At 41.3% G+C, this 21,852-nt stretch overlaps 1 protein-coding gene across 1 annotated transcript in view; it reads right to left on the reverse strand.

Moving 5' to 3' along the window:
* Nucleotides 1-21,852, reverse strand: part of PTPRG (protein tyrosine phosphatase, receptor type, G) — a gene marked incomplete at its 5' end in the record, with an annotated part of 324,523 nt that overhangs the window by 103,488 nt on the left and 199,183 nt on the right. The window contains 2 exons of the mRNA XM_014946781.1: nucleotides 3,187-3,344; nucleotides 15,087-15,153. Coding sequence (XP_014802267.1) covers nucleotides 3,187-3,344; nucleotides 15,087-15,153 — 225 coding nt within the window. The remainder of the gene's footprint in view (nucleotides 1-3,186; nucleotides 3,345-15,086; nucleotides 15,154-21,852) is intronic.

A 21,852-nucleotide genomic window follows, 5' to 3' on the forward strand; every position in this document is an offset into this window, starting at 1 on the left:
GATGGACCTCACAGCTTTAATCCTGACTTTGGCAGCTCTGCACTGAAACACAAAACCAAGGGGATTGAGTCCGTCCCACTACAGGCAAACACTTCCAAGATAACAGCACAACTCAGGCTTGTACATCTTTAGCAGTAGCTTCCTCCTAATCACAACCACTTGTACTGTACAAGCAGGGAAACTGAGGCAGAAGGACAGGTGACAGGCAATGACAAGTTCCCAGTGCAGGCAGGGAGCTCAGGTACTGCTCCCAGCCTTGCAGGTAGTCATGGTGGGATGATATTATTACTTTTTAAAAATCTTAGATGAATGCCCTATTCCCTGGTTCCAGCTGCAATTCTCTTCCTGATTCTTCAGAGAAACATCTTGAAAAATCTTGAAACCCTGTAAGAACCAGTTTCCCAATTCTTAGCATTGACGGATGGGTTACAAAAGGGATAAAGGGACTATTATCTTACACTTTTGTCTTAAGAAAAAAAACCCAACACATGATCCTGCCATGCCCTTCTGTGAAAGTACAGGCCAAAACTCTTGTGAATATTAATGTATCTTTAGCGCTTCACACACTGGAAGTAGTTTTGATGAAACCAGCTAACAGGGCTTAAGGTTACTTTATAAAAGCTCAAGAACTTGGGTAGCAACTTCTCCTCTGAAGTCAAGTCTCTAGGCTTACACTTCCATGACATTAATTGAATTTTTAAACTTTCAGAGAGAACTTTTAAAATATTTTCTTCTGCCACGCTACCTTGGGGAGATATAATTGCATTTTAACAACTGCCAATTCAAATATGATTTTTAACCTTCCCCTTTTTATGTGTTGAAGTATATATAAGTCATTTCAACTTCATTTTTACTATAAAAATATTATCTACCACAAATGAGAAATTAATTTATCTATAGCTGCCAGAAAAAAAAATAAAATATCAGAGCTGCAGTCAAGGAGCTACATTCATGCTCTTCAAGGAGTACAAGAGCTCCCGTTCAGAAGAAAAAATGAAAAGCTCTTATAAGACTATTGTAGATACAGGGAAACCTGATCTAAAACTCCGAGTCATGTCATTACAAACCATTAAAGCCTGATGTGCACAGTTTTCTAAGGGTTGGATATACAAATCGCAATTAAAAATACTGAAACCATTATAAGCACAATGAGATACTCTGAGGTATGCATTACAAGAGATAATGCCGTGCTTTGGGTCATTGAATGCACTTAGCTTTACAATGCATCTGCAGGGTGACACGGCTTGTCCTGTTTTGATGTCTAATTATCGGGAAAGATGACGATGATGGAGCACTGAGAATAAAATAGAGAAGCTTCCTCAAATGGACCTCTTCAGTACTGTCCTTTTCACAGCAAGGTATTTTGCACAAAAGCAAGGATTTAATTGGAACAGCAACAAAGCTTAAACAATATCACTTTCCTCCTCTGGGATTACAGGCTGCTTCACGGGGTTTGTGATAAAGAAGGTTAAACTATGGCAATGGATTATGTTGCACCGTTTCTGTCAGAGGAACAAATAATAATCATCGCAATGGCAGGGTGGCAGCCTCTTAAAATACACCCATCTAGAGCTGCCAAGGGGAAGAATACTATTATTTATTCCACATGTGTTGTAGTATCAATGAAAGTCTGTCTATACACAGAATTCCCAGCCCTTCAACCGCACATGCATGCATAAAGCAGCACAACGCCAAATTTTAAAGGCTTGACTTGACACAGTTACTATTGTACAGCACAGGAAAGGAGCTATGCCAGGATAAAGTACCTTTCTACCACTAGAAGAATGGCCATAATGGGTATTTACCAGTTTATTTGCGTTTGTTAAAAAAGAAAAAATGAAGTCATGACCCACCTGATGCATATACAGGGTATAAAACTGAGCGTGGGCCAGCCCTCGCAGCCACCAAATAATAAACAGTAAACTTATTGATGTAGTGAAAAGCTACAAGGGATTGCAAGTATCCTGCAGGCAAGGACAGAATTCAAAATGATCTCGACAATCGGAGAAATAGACGGATAAAAACAAAGGGTCCGATTCAACCGGGACCATGTGCAAAGAGTCCCACGCTTCATCCAGAGCCCGTGGGCTGCGGGGACGCGGGATGCGCTCAGCACTGCCAGAGAGAGCCCTGGGAAAGCCTCCAGCAAAGGGGTTCCTGCTGACTGGGTGCTGATCGTGGGCAATAACATCACGCTTTTGTGAAAAAAGGCAAAATAACGTCAGCACGAGTAGCTGGACACATGAACCCTGCCATGTCCCTCAGCCTCGGGACAGCCCCAGCTGAACGGCTGAGACCGGTTCTGAACACTGCACTCCAAAAAATGATGAAAGAGTCTACGGGAGAAGCAATGGGATCTAGAAAACCTGAAAAAAAACCCCGGAGCAGGGGCATGGTGATTGCCCACCACCCTTTTGAAATCTTTGAGAACTAGCACCTGTCAGTCATGACCACCCAGTGAACTATTTCCTTCTGCTTTGCAGAATTAGTGCATTTAAAAACTTTGGGTTTAGTGGCTTATGACAGATGAATAAAAGGAAAGACTAACTTCAGCAGGATGGCTTTCTACACACAACAATCTTACAATGTCAAAACACACTTAACTGGTAAACATCTGACTCCATCTAGCCATTACTTTATCGGGAGCATTCTTCTCCAGACAAATCTCAGACATCGTGCCTATTTGCATTAAAAGCTGCTATGTGCTAATTTTAAAGATTTGTGCACCAGCTCTCTAAGCACATAATGGCAGCTTTACTGTGTTATAAAAACAGTTAAGCATGGAGAATTAATGGAAAGACGTCTTTTCTAATGTAATTAGTTCAAATTACTAAATCTGAGCAGAACTGAAATCACTCACTTTACTTTGAAAAGAAAGTTTCAATTACAAAGAATAAAAAGGAACTCCATGTAAATATTTACACCATAGCTTAATTTAATCTTAACAAAAACAATACCAAATAAATCACTGAAAGGAAACTGGGTTTCATGTTGTACTGTCTTCTTGAGACTGATGGCTCATGTTCAGAAACAATATTACTTAAGAAAAAAAATAAAAAATCACCGACACTTCCTTTTTTGTCAACAGAAACATTTTTGTTCTCAAAATTAAAACGTCGAGTTTTGAAAGCACGGTCTTAAAGAGGGTGAATCAAGAGATGGACTTCACTAACAAAAGAAACACACCTGACGGTAAGAAATGGGAACGGGCTTCCGAAAAACAATCCACTCCACGATCTCGCTACACGGCGGGGTAGTCAGAGAACCTGCGTAGCGGTAGTAGCTCCCCAGCGATGTCGGTAGAAGGTCCCTCAGCACAAAGGGATCCAGAAAGGTCTCCTTCTCTGTGGGGAAGATTGACAAGCAGAATTACGCTTTTTTTTTTTTTAATGTGTCTTTAAAACAGACATCACATTGATAGGCAGCCTAACAAGGTGTAATGGCAACAACATATTTTATCATATATATATATACATAAAAAATGAAAGATGAAAACGCCCTATCAGGAAGGCTCTGTAAGAGTTGATGTGTTGATTATTAAAAGAGCAGCCAAAATGCTACTCAAACCTATACTGAACAGGCAGGCTCCTATTGAGAAGGCGTGCAGGTGTGAAATGCCCTTGTTATCCCACTGGTTCATGTTAGCGTAGAAAAGACACCATATTCAGTGGTTTCAGCACTCAGCAAATGGCTCTTCAGCTTCATGGCACTGAGGGTTCACCAACACCCAGCCGGGCCCCTGTGGTCTTCCTTGCTGCTGACTGAAGAGCAGTGGGTAGCGTACCCATCCCTTCCCCACCAGTGGGGAAAAGGGATGCAGGAGTGGGGTCAATCCCTCCATGGGTTGCTGAGATGGGGGAGACAAAGCCATACTGCTCAGCCAAACTTTTCTGGGAGCTGAGGAACAGGGCTGTAGGGCACCTCTGAAGCTCAGCGTGGTGCTCCAAGCAGCACTCAGCCAGTGCTTGTTTGGGACTGCCTGCACTTGGCCACACCAGCATCGCTGGGGATGCTGCTGGGTGTAGCCAGCACAGCACCAGAAATATGTTCCAGGGCTAAACCCACTGCCTCTTCTCCCTAGTCCAAGAGACTCCTTCCCAGGGGTCCAACAGTCTAAGGACAAACTCTTTCCTCTGAGAAGCTTCTTGGACAGCCTGAAACACAAACCTAAGCACTGAAAGCATTTAGCTTCAACTAACAGTGACAAGCTGGTAATATTTAACACTGTAAAGAAAAATAAATAAATGAAAGGAGGGAACAGCTGCAGGCAAGACAATTTCCCTGCCATCCCCGAGCATTTATCCTCTGCAATTTATGTTGACTCACAGGCTGAAGCTCCCTCCCAGCCTGTGCAAAGGTGTTCACTGCCTCAGGGCATGCTGACACGCAAGGCTCTCCCATACATCTCTATTCCTCACTTTCTATATTCTTCGTGCCTCAAACAAGAGCCCACATTTGGGTAGCAGGAACCCGTGTCTCAGAGCTGCTAAGCAAACCCGCTCCCCCTGCAGCAGAGTGGAGAAGCAGGTAGGCTGGTGATTGACACACACATCTTCCAAAATCTGAAGGAAAAGAAAAAGGATGAAGTCTGCAGAATTCACTTCCACAGCATCCCACAGTTTTCTAGAAGTCTTGATCAAATCAAGAGTTGCTTAAACCTCTGAGCAGCAGTCTGATAATCAGGGGGATTTTTTTTCTCCACTGCTGCTGCAAGGTGAAAATACATAATGCACTCCAGACATTTTCTATTCTTCTGGACAGTATCAACAGGTGTGAAGTGTCTTCATAGCCTTTAGCATTCCAAAACATAAGTAATTTTATTAAAGTCAAAGTATACATTGTGACAGAATGTTGCAATCTCTTCATTAACAATTTCTTTCCTTCTAATCCAAGCAGATACCAACTGGTTCTGCATTTCCAAAATGGAAACAAATAAATACTAAACCACATTTTTTCCTCTTCATAGCATACCTCTGGGAAAAAAAAAGTGTGCTTAGATAATAAATACTAAAATATATATGATTGGCCAAAGTGCAAAGAGATTCTAATCAAGAAGTCATAATCACGGCAAAAGGTCGTATTTAATTTGATTGGCTTATTTTTATGCAGGAAAAATTGGTTGGAAAAACTGCAAACTCAGTCACGGGCTTTGGTTTCCAAATGCAGCACAAGCACATCTTCACAGCGAAATGACACGGGTTTGCTATTTAAGAAACTGCCTCTCTCTATATGGAAGCTGAGCACACGCTGGACCGCTATGAATCTGAAAGTATTTGAACATGCAAACCATCCTCTTTGCGTTAACAGCCCATGACTACATAGGAAATAGATGGGAGGAAGAGGCACATTTTGAAAAGAGCTTTCCTCTTGCATTTAAGGAAAAAAAATATGTTTCAGTTAAAATTAACAATTTAACTATTTTTAACTTTTATAACCTTTTATTTAGAATGATGGAATCACTTAAGATGCTGGACAAACATTCTGTAAGAAACCAAGAATATGGAATATCCCTTTATCAAAGGATGGCAGGAGAACGAAGCTCATTTTACACTTTCAAGGATTTTTGTGCCATATGCTGACAATATTATATTTTAATAATTAATTGTTCATCAAAGGAAAAGATGAAGAACAGGGATGCTAAATTCAAAGTTATTCAAATTGCAAAAATGAATAATGCATGACTTTTATATTAAATACACACTGTATTAAGTAGTCTACATTTCATCCAACTCTGTCTTTCATTTTTAAACATTTTGAACTACAATATGAATAATCAACCAAGGGAAGCTTATTTAGACAGAGAAATACCTTATTTGAATGCAAACTGGAAGTATCCGACTATGATTGAATTTTGGTTATCAATTAGAGAGGGTTTTTTCCTAAGCATTTGGAAAGTCGGAGTCAGCTGTGAAAAAGAATAGTTCTTGAGGAAAAGTAGCTTTGCTAATACACAGTTTAAGTAGGGCAGGGTGTACTCGATCTAATTTTTCATGGCTACAAGCAACGCTGTACGTTTTCAGTAATGAATTCCAAAGATTAAAATTAAAAAACACATATAATTGGATTAAAATGGCTACTAAAATAGATGATAATCAATTGATTATGCTTTAATAACCTAGTACTTTTGAAAACAGATAATTCATTTGTATCACTTCTATCTAGATGCATGGTGCAGTTTTAGAAACCAGTCACAAATAGATCTTCACAAGCAGCTTAAAGAAAATGGGACTTAGAAATTCAGGAGTCTACTTTCCATATCCTTCAAGAGCATATAGAAACAGTAAATGCCATGAAGTTATGTTCCTACGAGCTTGAGACATTTTTGAAAATGGAATTTTGAAGTCATGTCACCTTTAAAGTTTCAACCTTAATCGGTTATTGTTGGTGGTAAAACCGTAAGGAGAATGATTTGCACACTAAGCAACAGCATATACATAATATACATAATACATCATATATATATATATAAAAATGGGAAAGAACAAGGTTGGAAATAATACTAAACCTTTCTTCACTGTCTCTTAAGACCAGCTCCTATTCCCTGTTTTCAGTGCTTGGGACAGGCACCAGTTGTGCCCAGGAAGCTGGGAATGGACTGAGCAGGGCGAGGAGTTTCTAGGTGGGATAAAGTGCACGAGGCTGGGAACTACATGATCTACCAGATGGCATTTGCTGACAGGTACTGGGAAAGACCTGGCAAACCAAAGCAATAAAATGCCCCAGTGAAAACGTGCGTTCACGTGCAAATACCTGTGAACCACTGCAATTGATGCTGCAAAACTGAACCATGAACCACCTACTCATTCTTATGCATAAACTAGAGCCCCACACCACAAGGAGAAAGTGCACGAGGCTGGGAAACACGTGATCTACCAGATGGCATTTGCTGACAGGTACTGGGAAAGACCTGGCAAACCAAAGCAATGAAATGCCCCAGTGAAAACGTGCGTTCACGTGCAAATACCTGTGAACCACTGCAATTGATGCTGCAAAACCGATCCACGAACCACCTACTCGTTCTTATGCATAAACTAGAGCCCCACACCACAGCCATCTCTCCTGCTGCTCCTTTTCCCATCTCAGCACCCCAAAACACAAGACGGGCACCCAAGCAGAAAAAGAAACAACCACGAATTTGGAGCCCTAGAGATCGTAACTCTAAGGACAGGCCCTCGAACGAGGGAGCATTCCTCTGGGAAAGCAACAACAAATGTGCTGCTGCAGCCACCGCTCCCAGGTGATGCAGAAAAGAGCAGCACCTGCAACATCCACCCAGATGCCCCACTAATGCAGAACAGCCAATTTTATCAAGAGTTAACAAACAACGATTCTTTCTTTACAGCACCAAGGCTTGTAAAAAAACTGTTCACTCTAATATTTCCAAAGGAAAAATTAGAAAGTAACAGATTCATTGTTGACAATTAAGACAATGAATGTGGCATTTAAACTACTGAGTGTTCCACAACATAAAAGGACAATATTGTATTTTAACTCTTACGTTCATGAAAAAGAATTAACAGAGCCAGCTGGTAATATAGTTGACCTTCTGATACAATATCCATGTCTACCTCCCATAACAGCAATGTGAAAAGTAACACCCAGCACATTCTTTGTTTGGGCTGGTAAATCTCATTATTTTGTATGGGCCATTTTTTGTACAACCCAAAGCAAAGGCAAGCAATTGCAGGCATGCTTTAAAAAGCTGACCTATTTACACTTTTTTTATTTGTCAAGGCATCACCAGTAGATATGAACTAATACGGAATTATGCACAATACTTTTCCAAGCAGAGGAAAACATCAGATCTTAAAACAGATACCAGTAGTGGATCTCCATCAACTACTGCAGTTTTTACAAGCTGAGGCCAACAAAACACTATATTGCAAGAGCCATCAGTTGAATGTTTTGAGTTCAAAGACTGACTTGCTAAAAATACATTCTGTAAAACGGGAGATAAAGATAGACCTGAATTTTAACCAAATCACTGCAGAGTAAAAGGCTTCTTGAGATACGCAGGTAAACAGCACACAGCTATCTGTGATCAAACCCCCTTTTAAATCTAACAGGAACTTGGATTGGAGATCACAAGAAAATAACTATATGCCAAGTCCATTTATATCTCATGGAATGCTTTGAGACTTTCATCACGCTTTTCTGTAAGAAAACAGGAACTTGGCTGCATTGAAAACAATATCTTAAAATGAGCTTATTTCCAAAATTAACGTATGTGCAATGCCTGATAGGTGGAAACGTCACCCAGCTACACTTTGAATAACTGAAATCTGCAATACCAATATGAAGAGCTTTGAAAGTCTCCCAAATTTGTTCAACAATGTTACTGCCAATTTCATTTTCACAATGAGCCAAATCATTCTAAAGCTTCTGCATTCAAACATTTAAAAAGCAAACACACAAAAATAATCAAAAGGACACCGTGCCGCACACCCACTGAGCCAGAACTCCCCAGATACAGCCCACTGCACACCAGGGCCAGGCACCAGACTCATGGTGGTGATTTTAAAGATGAGATTACAAATATTATATGTTCCTTTAACTGAAAAGATGAGCAGATGAGTACTTGCTGTGTAAATCCAGCATGAAGAGCAGTTTCTGACAGTCCTCTGTACTCAGGGTAATTCTTGTCATTTATTGTGCAATTATTTTTCTCACTTTTATTTAGTTTTTTTAAAACCCAGCGTCTCTACTGAGCAATGTAAGGAACCTAAGGACATAGAAAGCACAGCATGGCAGGGAGGAAGGGAATGAGATAATAACACAGTCCTGCAAACTAATTTAATCTGAGATAACCAGTGAGTGGTACAAAAAACAGGAGGAAAGAAAATAAAAGCAAGTCTCCCATGCAAAAAAAACCAAACCATTGACCATTTCCATGCCAGGTGTCAGTCTCAGGCTTAATTCTTCTCACTCCCTTTTTTAAAATAGCTTAGGATGAAAAGGTTTAGCTGGGGACAAGTGGTCTTTACTCTTTAAAGAAGTAAAAATTAATTTTGAACCTTTAATGCTTAACCACTGCTGATGCAGGGCTTGGCAGAGCCACTGTTGCCACCCTAGACTGGGGTGAGACTTCTCCAGGTTTTGCAAAACCCAAATGGAGGTAGAGGTACATGTGGAGACAAGACTGGAGAGACACAGAAAATAAAAAATGCAGAATGGGCACTGGTGATAGGAGGCAAAAGAAACCGTGATGAGAAGTTTAGAGGGGAAGAGGAGCCCTGGAGTGAGCTGGACCCTGGCAGAGGGAGGGTGAGATGAGGCTGAAGTGGTCAGAGGAGGATGGGCTCCTCACGTCTGCTCCAGCAGAGCCAGAACAAAACCAACCATTCCCAGACTTCACCACCCCTCTCTTCTCTGCAAACGTCCTCGAAACCCACCAGCAAAGCACCCAGCTCCTTCTGCCTGAGGATGCTTTGTTCACATTCACCATCAAGCTTAATTCTTAACTTTTGAGTTCTTATCCCTGCGATCTTCTCTTTGTTAGTTTGAATTAGGTTTTTCTGTGCAATATATTCATTCCATGCCAGCTCGCTGGTCTTTACTCAGCCGTGACCAGCACTGCTTTCTGCAGAGCAGACATGTGAAGGACCAGAGATTTCCAACGCTTCCATCATTTATTCTTTTAAATGATACAGCCCCCTGCAGCTATGCACAGAGCTGCCCTATATAAAGGTGTGAACTTATCACCTCTGCTCTCATCTTCATTTCCCACCTCCCGCCTCCTCCCCTTTGCTCCACAGCGATCGTGTCCTGGCCCCTTTCACACGGCTACTCTGACTGTGAACACAAGAAGAGATCAGAAAACAAAAAGAACATATCCAGATCATCCCTGAGGAAAGAGAAATGCTCCTCCACGTTTCCTTCTCAGTGTAACACATCGCGCTGCTCTCCCTTTGATGGCCTTCCTTGTTCCAAATTGGGCTGCCGCTTTTTTCAAAGTTTTACTTTAAAAGACAGGGTCCCACGGTAGCACATCTCACCCTCACCCCTCGCCCCCGCCTTTCTTCTCTGCAACCCCTGGATATTTGGTGCAGAAAGCAAACAGCTTGTCAGGTGGTGTTATGGTTAAAGTTAAAAACAAAAGAGAAAACCTGTCATGCTGCTAATGGTGTTTTCTTGTTATTATGCCTTCTGGTGTGATAGATCCACAGGGTAACTAACACTGTCTGGATTGTTTCCTTTTTAGTGCTGATTTATTTTAACAGGTTATTCACTGCCTTTTTGGCTAGGACAACTGGAGAGATGTGCAACATATTTATTGCCTAGTCTTTTTCATTATTAAAGAGATTCTGTTTCCACTGTATCTTGGTATGGTCTCCCCAGAAGCCCCTGAAACTTTGGTGGTCACCACCAACTTGCCTGAACACCTCTCGCTCACCTCAAGGGAGACCCAAGATCACATTCTGCTCCATGCTGAGCTTATGTTATGGCATTTTAATAATACAAAGGCAGAAGAAAAAAGCAAGATATTTTTCCAAACTCCCTTTTAAATAAACAAAGGTTCCTCTCTTCCCCTCACCCCACCCCACGTTCGCAAACAAGCAACAGATGCCATCGATTCACTTTGTACCTAAGCTTTTGATCTGGCTGCACTTTGATTTTCAGTGCTCACTTTTGACAAGAAAGGGAATAAGAGCCCCATTTTTGTGACATTAATAGAGGCTTTTCTGCTGTGGTAATTTATTTGTGCTCTGCTAATAATTTTCTGCTGATCCATGTAGATTCGTGGTGACAGACACAGAGAACAGGACAGAGCGACAAAACATGGTTTCCATCACCCTGCAAGATTTTTTCACAGGGGCCTGGAGCAGCGTGGGCTGCTGCTCCCTCTGCCAGGGTAAAGCAGGACCACACAGAGCACCCGTGCCCAGGCTGGGAGAGGGCAAATGCTCTGCAGCTTCCAGCTCCGGGCACTGCCCTCAGGATGGACATTGGGCAAGGAGACTCATTTTAATGCCTGTCAGGCACCTGGTAAGAACAAGAAAAAAGGCATCTCTGAGAGGCTTACATACAAAACAGTACTAAAAAGGGCAAGTCAAAGCTAGCAGAGGTGGGAAAAAGCCATGTTTCTGTGCAATAGCTCCATCCTGCTAGGTGCTCCTCTGAGATCTTGCTGAAGCATGTGGCAGACAAAAGCTTCAGTAGTCATTTTAATGCAAATCAACTGTATAAGACATAACCTGATATTTCACGTTCCCCTATTCCCAAAAGGGCATAATCTTTCTCTCTGAGGCCCCAGAAGCTGCCTCAGCTCCTGCACAAGAGCAGCTCTGTCCTGCCCTGTGCTCCTCAGCATCACGAGGAAGGATGAGGAGCAGAGAGGGGCTCAGAGCAGGGCACCCACCGAGCACATCAGTCACAAAACAGAGGCAGAGAAGTCTGATTTGCAGCCCCACGACTGGGCCACATGTGGTGCAAGCGCAGCCAGGCACTAGTGACTTTATTACTTTACCTAATGATCCAACTTCAACTAAGGATGCGCATCATCCCACCAGCCCCGGCATCGCTGGAGACTTGTCCCATCAGCTTTGGCGATGAGAAGAGCATTTGAGGAGGAGCTAAAAAAGAACGCCCTCAGTGGTCAGAACTGAAAGATATGAGCAAGCTGGAGTGAGAAGATGTGCCTCACGCCTGCCTGTTCCCCATCCCCTCTGCAGAGAGGGCTGCAGGCTCCCAGCTGTCGGTCCCCGGCGGGCGCCGCGGCAGACGCACGCTGGCGGCAGGGAAAGCAGGAGCGAGAATAGCAGGCACCTCGCTGGCGGGAGGTGTGACAAATCCTTGGCAGAGCACAAAACCAAAAGCAATTTTAAAATCAGCAACAGGCATCTGACAGCTCTGAAAAGAGCCTCCTTGGCGTTCCTCTGTGCCTTTACAATGCTCTGCGAGGGCGGACGCGGGAGCTGAGGAGCACTGACGTGATGGGAACGTACTGTTCGTCGGGAAGATGCGGGGCAAACCGAAAAGCATTACCATTGATCCAAACATCGTTAGGCTGTTTGGTACATCACTGGTTTTCCTTCCAGCTAGAAACTTTATACAGTTGCTCATGTAAAATTAAGCTTAATGTGGCATTAAGATTCTACGAAATTATGCCTGGAGATGAGGGGAAAAAAAGTGAACTCTGAGCAGCGACTAAGCCTGTATTGATTTTTGTGTGTGCGTTCCTCCAGCATCGTTACTAAGCTGGTGACACTGTGAAGGGCGCAATTATTTATGTTCCATCAAATTAGTATGTAATTCAAATCCCTGATGAAATCTCAAGCAAAAATCGCTTTCACTTCCACAGAAAGTCCTTCTGACACTTAAATTGTTCACTTACCCCTGGAAGGGCACTGTAGGAATATGCAAACTTCACAGTAAAAACAAAAAGCTATGGCAAGAAAAATGAAAAACCAGCCCACTGCTCATCAGTACCATCCCTACATCTCACTGAGGGTCATTGGAGCTGTCATCATCATGGGGACAGGCCAGCGTGGGTGCCTGCGTAGCACAAAGTGGGGTCCCATATAGACCAGTCCTTCTAGCACCAGCACAAGGCACATGAAGAAATGAGGATGAGTCTTTGTGTGGGTGTGTAATTTCTTCTTTGAAAACAGAATGATTGTGAGGAAGGAGAGACTGACCCGCACAACTCAGGAAGGATGCTCTGCTGGTTGGAGGGAGCGAGATTCAGAAAACTGAGGAAACCTTACTTAAATAGGCATGTTGAGATGAGGCATGTGGGAGAAACAAAGTTGAGAGGCTGGTGACCTCTCCAGCCAATAGAGAATATATGAACGTGGTCTAACTTAAAAGCAAGGTGGTATTCTTGATTTTTACATTACAGGCATGTGCCTGTGTATCGTGATGACCACCTAAAAACAATGTGGGCATGGAAATGTTCTAAAATGCACAAGAAACTTAAGGTTTCAATTTTGTCTTTCTCCAGCTCCTTTTGTTGGCTCCCTGCTTGATCCAACCACTCCGTCCAAAAACCACAAGAGTTTTCCACTGTATTTCAGCCAAAAAGTCTGTGTTGCCTTAGGGTCCCAGTCGAATGCAACCAAATGGAAGGCAGGAAGAACCTTTTCAGATAAATTCATAAAAATGTGCTCACGCAGGATGTAAGTAAATTACATCAAGAAAAGAAATGAGGGTGTCTGGAATAAAAGCTCACATCTTTACTATTATGCTATATAATAACATTAAAAGAGAGATACGATATAAGAATTCTTCACTGAAGCATTCCATCAATATTTAACTTGAAGAGAACAATTTCTTTGAACAACTACTTTGTAGGAGGAAATTCCCTTACTCTAGCCACCAAAAGAGCCTTAGAAAAGGCCTTTAATCAGAGCCTTTGAAACAGGAAGGAAAGCCAGATTTTCCTCTTTTTCTTCCTTAATGTTTTGAAAAGGAAACAAGCTATTGAAATATATCAAGCTATTTCCTTTACTTGAAACGCTAGCAGCCTTCTGTGCATTGTGAGCAAAACAAAAATAAATGCCTTTTATCCACCCAGATTTTGCTGCGGGTAGGCAGCACCGAGATGGACTAATCATTATGTGGTCAGGGAATCACAACCTTGGGACTGTCTCACATCCTACGCAAACAATTATTTTTGGGAATAGAATAACACTCTTAGGAGACACTGGTATGATTATCCACTAGTGGCTATTTCGGCTGCAGCAGCGAGGAGCAAGAGAGGGAGCAGCACAAACCCGATGAGATGGCTAAAACAGTGTTGGGCTTGCAGGGGGTAGGGAGTCTTCAAGTCGAAGGCAGGTAGAAAACAAAGGTAAAAAGAGATCCTGGTCCAGTTAAATGGCAGCTTGACTTCAGTGTGAAATTACACAGCTACTGAAAATTCCTCGCAGCCCAACTTGTCCTCGCTTTAAGTTTGCTAGCGTGTCTTGTTACCCAGTGGGAGCTAGATAATAACATCTATTTTTGTGGAAAACAACACAGTTTTTCAGCTCGGTGTGTTGTTTTTATTTCACAGCAGAACACTGCAATTTATAAACAGCAACACCTATGGAAAATTCTCTAAATGAAGGACTTTATGGTATGTTATCATTTAACCCCTATTTTTCACTTCCATTGGATTTATTGGTGTTCCCAGTTGCAATGTTAAATGACTCTGAAAGTAGAGCAATTAATCCAAAATCCTATTTGTTTTAATCTAACGCTGTCAACTAGTTTTGGGTTTGCAGTCAAGAGAAAAAAAAATGTTTGTTAAGCTCTACAGCACTAGCTAATGTCTAAAGACAATCCTCAGAAAAGGTGCAAACATGTTTTATCACAGCACTATAGATGGGACGGAGATTTATTATAGTATGTAGCACCATTCCAGCAGATGCCTTTTGAATTACAATGAGATTATTAAAACTTTACAAATCATTATATTAAAACCTGACAAGAGTACTTTGGGAACTGGAGCATCTTGATGTCATTGCTAATGATGCATTACCTGTGATAAGGTTTCAGGAAAATTCCTAAGTAAAAACCAGTTATAAAAGTATAAAATATATTAATATTTATTTCAGTACCTGCTATAAGTTCAAGGATAATAGGTTTATATGCATCAGAACAGCCGAATGATTGTATTTATGTCAGCATTAGAAAGATGTTCATCTGCTGCAAAGTTTAATTAATTTTCACAGATAGTTAATTTTCTGTTTCATTATCAGCTCCCTAAATTTGAAAGACAAATAATTTATAAACAAATAGAAACTTCAGAGAGGAGTATTTTTAGAGCAAACAGAAGATAAATAGCAGGAGCGAAGCATCAACACTTCCTTCGAAGTACTAATATGAATGATATATTGCTGTAGGTTTTGATTGATAACTTACACATTCTAGAGCACTGACTGAAAAGAAACAAATTGTTTATTGTTAACCCCAACCCATTTTCAGGTAACAAATGACTCCGATCTTTAGCAATCAAATAATGGCCGTGATGCCCTTAAACATCAGTGAATGAGGAATGTGCAGGCTGACTGAGTCCTTCCAAGGGTGACCTGATCCCTTAAGGACAACATTCCTGCCCTTCTCCCCTTCCTGGCAAGAAGAAAGTTTAAGCAGCTACTTACCGTGATGTACGACGCCCTTCAACCCATGGATAATGGGATCCAGTGCTGGATTGTCCCTCTGACTGACCTACATGCAAAGGATACAGGATTGGTTACATCTATTCTGGCATCAAGCAGAACAGTCTCAGTTTAATCTTCTAAAGAGAAAAAAAAAAAAAAAAAAAAAAAAATTTAACAAAAAATCTATGCTCTTAATTCATTTTGCACCACAATGATAATGTTTCTCAGGAGGTGCCACAGAACTGCAGCTACATAATTGGTTAGCGGAATTAACTTATTATAGTTAGAGCTAGTAGGACATTAATCTCATTGTCTCCAGTGGGGGTTATAAAACGCACATTATCCAACTGCTTCTAATAAAGCAGCTGAGCGTGTAATGAACGTTACTTGGCCAGGAATCCCACACACACCTCTCTAGATAAGGTGCTCACACTTGAACACAACACTAGATTTAACTGCTTCCCCACACTCCTTGGTAAACGTGTACTACAGTATGTGGGTTTCTAGGGTTTTCACTGTTGAGAGAAAGGTAAGTTAGAGAAGTAAAATATCAAGAGAAGTAAAATACCAATTCGATTTTCCAGCTTATTTCTTTGTATGCATAATAGGTTTTCCTGGATAAAGTTGGGAGCAAAGCATCTAAAAGCCTTTCCCCACACTTTCAGCCAATAGATTCCAGCAATCTGCTTATCCTATTGACATGTGGCATCTCCCACATCACTGTCAGCTCCCATCACCCAGAAATAAGAGAACAAGGGACCTCAGCCAGCTCCACCAGCTGGCCAGGAGAAAAGAAGGTGTAACTTTTCTCAGGCTGCAGAAGCAAAGTCCAATTTTAATTTTTAAAAAAAAAAAAAAAAAAAAAAAAAAAAGATGTTATCTAACAAGCTGCTTAGTTCTCACATTTACAATGCCTCTTCACCAAAAGCCAAAGATACATGGTGTAATAAAATAAAGTAAGGAAGGTTAAATCAAAAGAAAACATCCTCTGAATTCATTAAAACATTAGCCATATTATCAGCCCAGCAAAGCCTAGAAACAGAAATGATTTTTTCCCCATCTAATTCTGCTTTTACAGAGGAAAACTGCAGTGATAAACAGAAGTTATCTCAGACCAGTTCATCCCTTACTGATATGGGAATAAATCTGGTGTTGCCACTGAAATCAGTGAAGCTGGACCCCTTTCAGCTGTAATGGAGTTGGGCCTTGGCATCTCTTTGCTATTCATACTTTTACATTTATTTAATTTAGTGACACTTGGACAAAGGAGAGAGGAAAAAGCTTTGTGAGAGGATCTAGAAGAAAGCTCTGATTTTTGACAATGCAATTGCCTGCATTGCCAGACCAAACCCTGATATCCTGCAGTATTTCTTCTATCACCCACCAATCACCCGTGTCCTCCATATTGGTGAGAACCAGCACCAGAGACTGGAGGGGAAGGCAGCAGGAAGGATTAGCCCTGTTTAGCACCACAACTTCCAAATTAAACCCATCACTTCAGTCACTTACTTGTAACACAGCCAAGGAACTTACAACCAATAATGCTTTTTTTTTTTTTTAACCTTTTGCTTCTTCAGAGGTATTGAAGGAATAACTCACATCTTCTGTGAATGTGTTCCTTTATTTAAGATACTTGCCAATTTACTTTTGGGAGATAAATACTGGCATGTACCTCACTCACGTGGCACATTTTTCTTTTTTTTTGCCACCAGCCAGTTCCAGAAGCCTGAGCAGTGTCGATCCTTTTTGGATGGACTGTTCCCAATGGGCAAACACACTGAATGCGAAAGAGCTCCTCTGTACTTTGCTGCCTGCCCATGATCTCAGGGATGAGGAAAAAAGAGTCTAATCACCTTATGGCCATGTATTAAGAGATGAGGAAAGGACTGGAGGCAAAAGAAGAAATCCCTGAGAGAGGACCTTGTGCCCAGCAGGGAACACGCTGTCGCATGAAGCACAGAACCAGGTTGGAGGAAGAGGACATCAGTGATCGCAGCACATCCAAAAAATATGTTATTGTAAAAAAATTACAAATTGTAATGACCTCAGGAGAAAACTGAAATCCACTGCCCGAGTTTCACAAGCACACCTCTTCTCATCCTTCCTCCCCATGACTAATTAGGAATCTTAGAAACCTCATTATCTTCTTACCCAACTGCATCGAGAAAACCCACAACAAACCACCTTTCTTTTTTCTGTTTATTTGGCCTTTGAACTACTCTGCTGTGTTCAGGACACATTTTCATGCTCTTGTCTAGAGACGAAATGGTTTGTTTTTGTTTGGTGTTTTAAATGGAAATTGAAGATCCTTTTCTCATCACAGTACTCCAGAACTTGCAATGATCAGGTAGGGCAAGATACGCAATAAAATTGTGAAAGTAGCAACAGCAGCTTTGAAATATATACAGCTTAGATGTTACTGGCAATAATATTATTAGCCCTGAAGGCTGTAAGCTCTTTGAAGCATGAACTTTTATATGCCCAAAGGGGTGCTCTGTACACTTTGGATGCTGTATAAATAATAATCACAGTACACTGAACCCAATGACCCACTTTGTAGGTTCTGTCTGGCTTCTGGCAAATCAACAGTAAACACTAAAAATGCAGAGCTGTTTCAAGACACGTCCCTGCACCTTTTACATTTATTCAGGTTTCTCCGAGCCATGGCTAACACTAAAAAAAAATCATTAAAAAAGCTACCAGCAATTTAGTAAAAGACTGTATGAAAAACTTGCACTGGACTTGAACAATGTTTTATTTATTGCTGCCTAACCATAAGTTGTAAAGAGTTTTATTTTGTTCGCTTTGTTTTTATTTCTCGTGACAGCTGCAATCAGATTGAAGAAAGCAAATAGATGGAAAGAATCCTAAAGGTTAAAACTCTTCCTTTTGGGATTTTCTGTCAAAGTAGATCAATTCTTAACCTCAGCCTCGGCAGTGCCCCTTTAATCTGCTGAGGTGGTATGCCTGTATAGATCCAGCCACGCAATCTTTTTGATAGCATATTCTGCGAATGTGCTGTCTTCTTCAGTAGCATGAAATCAACAGTCATGTTATTTCTTTGGGGGGGCTGGAAAGCAAATGCTCCATGCATCTGTAATCATGTTTTCTCCAAGGGTATGGCGAGTGGGATTTCATGTTTCTTTAAAAATCACATGCAAACAAGTACCACTCGTGGAGATGTCAATTCAGACTTGTATGGGATATAGTCTTATTTTCCTTCCAGATGCTTCTCCCCTTTTTCCCTTATGCTCACACACTGTTCTCCCACACCTCACTACAACTGCTTCAGGATCTTGGCAAGACCATTAGAAAAGTGCCCAAAAGTTTTCTCATTTTGTGGTTCAGGCTTCAGCGCAAAACTTCTCTTACATCTTTTTTTCTTCAAGTTCTTAAAAAAAAACCCCAGAAACCCACCTTGAAATTCCTCTCTATTTTTTTGCACTTCTCTGTACCCTTTTTCTGCCTGTGTTTGTAGAGAAAAGGAGGTTTCTGAAACCCAAAATGTCAAGTTCTATCCCCATTGCTGTATGGCTCTGGTTTAACTGGCCTGGAGCTACCATGCTGGTTGAGATCAGAGATTCACCCATATAAGAATCCTGTCGCTGACAACAGCTGATACTTAAAAGAAAAGAAGGGCAAAAAAAGCAGAAGGAAAAAAGGGACAAAAATCTCTAGAAAAAGAAGTGTCCTTCTGACCTCCTTTATGAGTCCGTGTCATGAAGCTCAAGCTTATATCCTTCTACACACTGTTTTTATCTTTCTGTTATATAATCTATATTGCAGCAGTGTATTTTTTTATTATCTTATGAATATATCCTGAAGGAAAACTGCAGTGAATTCTTCAGGTTGACTTTACGTGTCACATTTCTCCTGATGCCTTGGCTGCAGAGTTAGAGAAAGACCATATATCTGTAACTGGGTCTCAGCACTTTGGCTTCACCCAACACACGCGTGCCAAAGCTGAGCAAAGCTTTTCTTTTCCTGGGAGAGAAAAGCCATGAGTTTCCCCCTCTTCCTTCAAGAGGCTAACGCAGAAGAAACATCAGGGATGAAAATTTCTCAAGCACAGGAATTTCAGGCACAAACACAAACCTGCTCTGCTGCTGGTCATGAGCGTGCTGCACAGCAAGTATTAATGGGACAGATGGAAAACCATCCTGAAATTTCCCTAAAATACTCACAGTACCACTACTACAAATGTTGTTTCCTGAACAAGATGCTTTTGCTCAAGACTGACTAACACTCCATAGGTCTGCAATAACAGGATAAATAATGCTTGCGTGCATCATTTATAATTGAAAAATGCCTGTAATCCTCTTCAGCAGAAATAAATAGGTAACTATCGCGCTAAGCGCAAGGAAAAATAAACACAGAGATATCATTAAACAGTTTCCTGTGCTAACAGAGCTCTCACCATAGGCTAAATATGGGATGAACATGACATGAAGAAGCAAAATCTCTTTGTTTATCATACCCTTTGGGCGACTTCGATACCTGGTGTACATGCCATTCTGAATAAAATGAATGGCTTGAATTTAATGCAATGAATAAAACAAGCATTTCCAATGTAGGAAAAGGCAATGCACAATGATCCCATTCTGCAATCATAAAACAGAGATGTTCTTCAAGTGAAGTCATGGTGGAAATCATTACCCTAGACAGGTCGCATTTACTTACAGCTCCCACATCTAATGCGGGGACTGAGAAATGATTGATTCCACAGTGAACAACAAGGTTGATCAGTCATGAACTCTATTGACAACAGCATTAACACCTTTCAGCAGCACAACCTGTTGTCCCTGTGCTTCCAAGTGCTGTTCCTACAGTCTTACCCTGAGAGTCGATGGGGCAGGAGGCAGGCCAGGGAGCTAAGCACCTTCTCAGGATAAAGTTATTAATACCTCAAAGAGGAAAGTTCCAGTGAAGGAGCAGAGCCAGGAGTGTGACAAGAGGACAGACACCACCACAGCCAGGCTGATCACGCTAGTATGGGCACCAAGCCATAGCATGTAAAAATAGACTTTACTGGGCATGGTACTACTCTACAGAAAGCCCCTGTGTTACAGCAATAGTAAGCTCAGCATGTCCTACTGAGTTAAAAAAAACCTCAACCACTTCTCATTCTCTATCATTCATTGTACATCAAGTAGCCAAAGCTCTCTGCTCTTCTGATTATTTTATAGGACAAACCCAGAACCTCCTGAAGTCTCTGATTTTACAAAAATCAGCAGAGTTGTAAAGTATTAAAATTTATACCACATTGCTATATAATTTGAACCATATGCTAAAGTCATATAAGTAAACCATGACCTGTCTTTCTGCTGGAAACAGTTCTATAAAAAAGTCTCAGGCAAAAATTTTGAGCTTACCATGCTTATTTTAGGAACGGTAACACATAAAACCAGAAAAACAGCGGAACCCCCAAATATATATTGAAGCAGTTACAGAGGTCATGCAGCAATACCAGACCTTACCTCCTAGACCCCTTCCCAAAGGGCCAGACTCCCCCCATTTCCCATTGCCCTGGGCAGCCTTTCCGAAAGGTTATTCTCCCAACACCCAACAGGACAAGGGCTGGGGGGAGCACCACAAAGCTCTCTAATGCTCGCTGGTACCAGCCACCTTGTGAAAAGTAGGTGAATATTAATAGCTTGAACGGCTCAGGAGTAAGGAATACACTTTCCTTTTAAAAATAGATTGTACTGAAGAAAAGGGTGGGGGGAAAAAGGAATAGAAGAAAATCCATCTATTTGGAGTGATACAAAATACAAATTTCCCCCTCATTTCTACCTTAAAAAAATCTGGCATTTAGACTTACTAAACTGTCATAAATTTGCAGCAACTGCTTTCAAGCTCATTAAATGGGCTCATAGACAGTATTGCAAAGCATCTCAAAACGAAGGAGAATGCCACAGTCGGCTATATTGAAAGGTGAAATGACATGCATTTTGTGCAAGTCAGAGGAAAATGAATGGCAACAATTTTGTGATACAGTACCTGAGCCTTTCCCCTCCGAATAGTGATATAATTTACTTTTCTCTCCCACTGCAACATTTGGCCCTTGACTTGGAAACTAAATCTTCAATCTATCAAGCCTTACCCATCTGCTAAGTAAAATGGCCAAGACAATCTGCATGCCTTGAATTCGATATAGCCAGCTGCTCCCAGAGTGCTGTGGCATTAACATCCAGAGACCATCCTCTTGTGCTGTAAAGGACAGTGTCTGCCAAGGATGAATGACTACATACTTAACTGTGGCAGCTGAAGCCAGTGACAATGGCTGACACAGAGAGATGCCAATGTGTCAAATTCTACTTTCAATTACCACGGTGAAAGTCAGGGGTAATATTCCCCCAACTGCGTGCCTTCAGCTCCCATTCAGCTTGAGGTTAAGATCTACAGCTCACCAGCCAAATCCTCAAGTCTCCAAACACTCTGTACAAACAACTAAGAAGAAAAAGAAAACTATTCTAAATTAACTAGGTTGCAGGGATTAAATTGTCCTGTAGGGTTTCAGGACAGTCAACATGGTTAAACAATTTATTCTCTTATCAGCTCAGTAGTGTTGGACAGATGCCAGTCCTCAATCTCTACGGAAAAGGACCTGATTTTCACTGTTTTAGAACAGAAACGAGAAGAATCCCATTAATGCGAACATTATGCCACACAATATGTATTTTAACATCACAGCAACAGCATTTCAAAGAGTCCAAGATAATCACAATCAAAAGAAACACACTTTCCTCAGCAAAGTACTTGGCAT

The sequence above is a fragment of the Calidris pugnax genome, unplaced genomic scaffold (genome assembly GCF_001431845.1).
Source record: "Calidris pugnax isolate Ruff unplaced genomic scaffold, ASM143184v1 scaffold81, whole genome shotgun sequence".
In the NCBI taxonomy this organism is placed as follows: domain Eukaryota; kingdom Metazoa; phylum Chordata; class Aves; order Charadriiformes; family Scolopacidae; genus Calidris; species Calidris pugnax.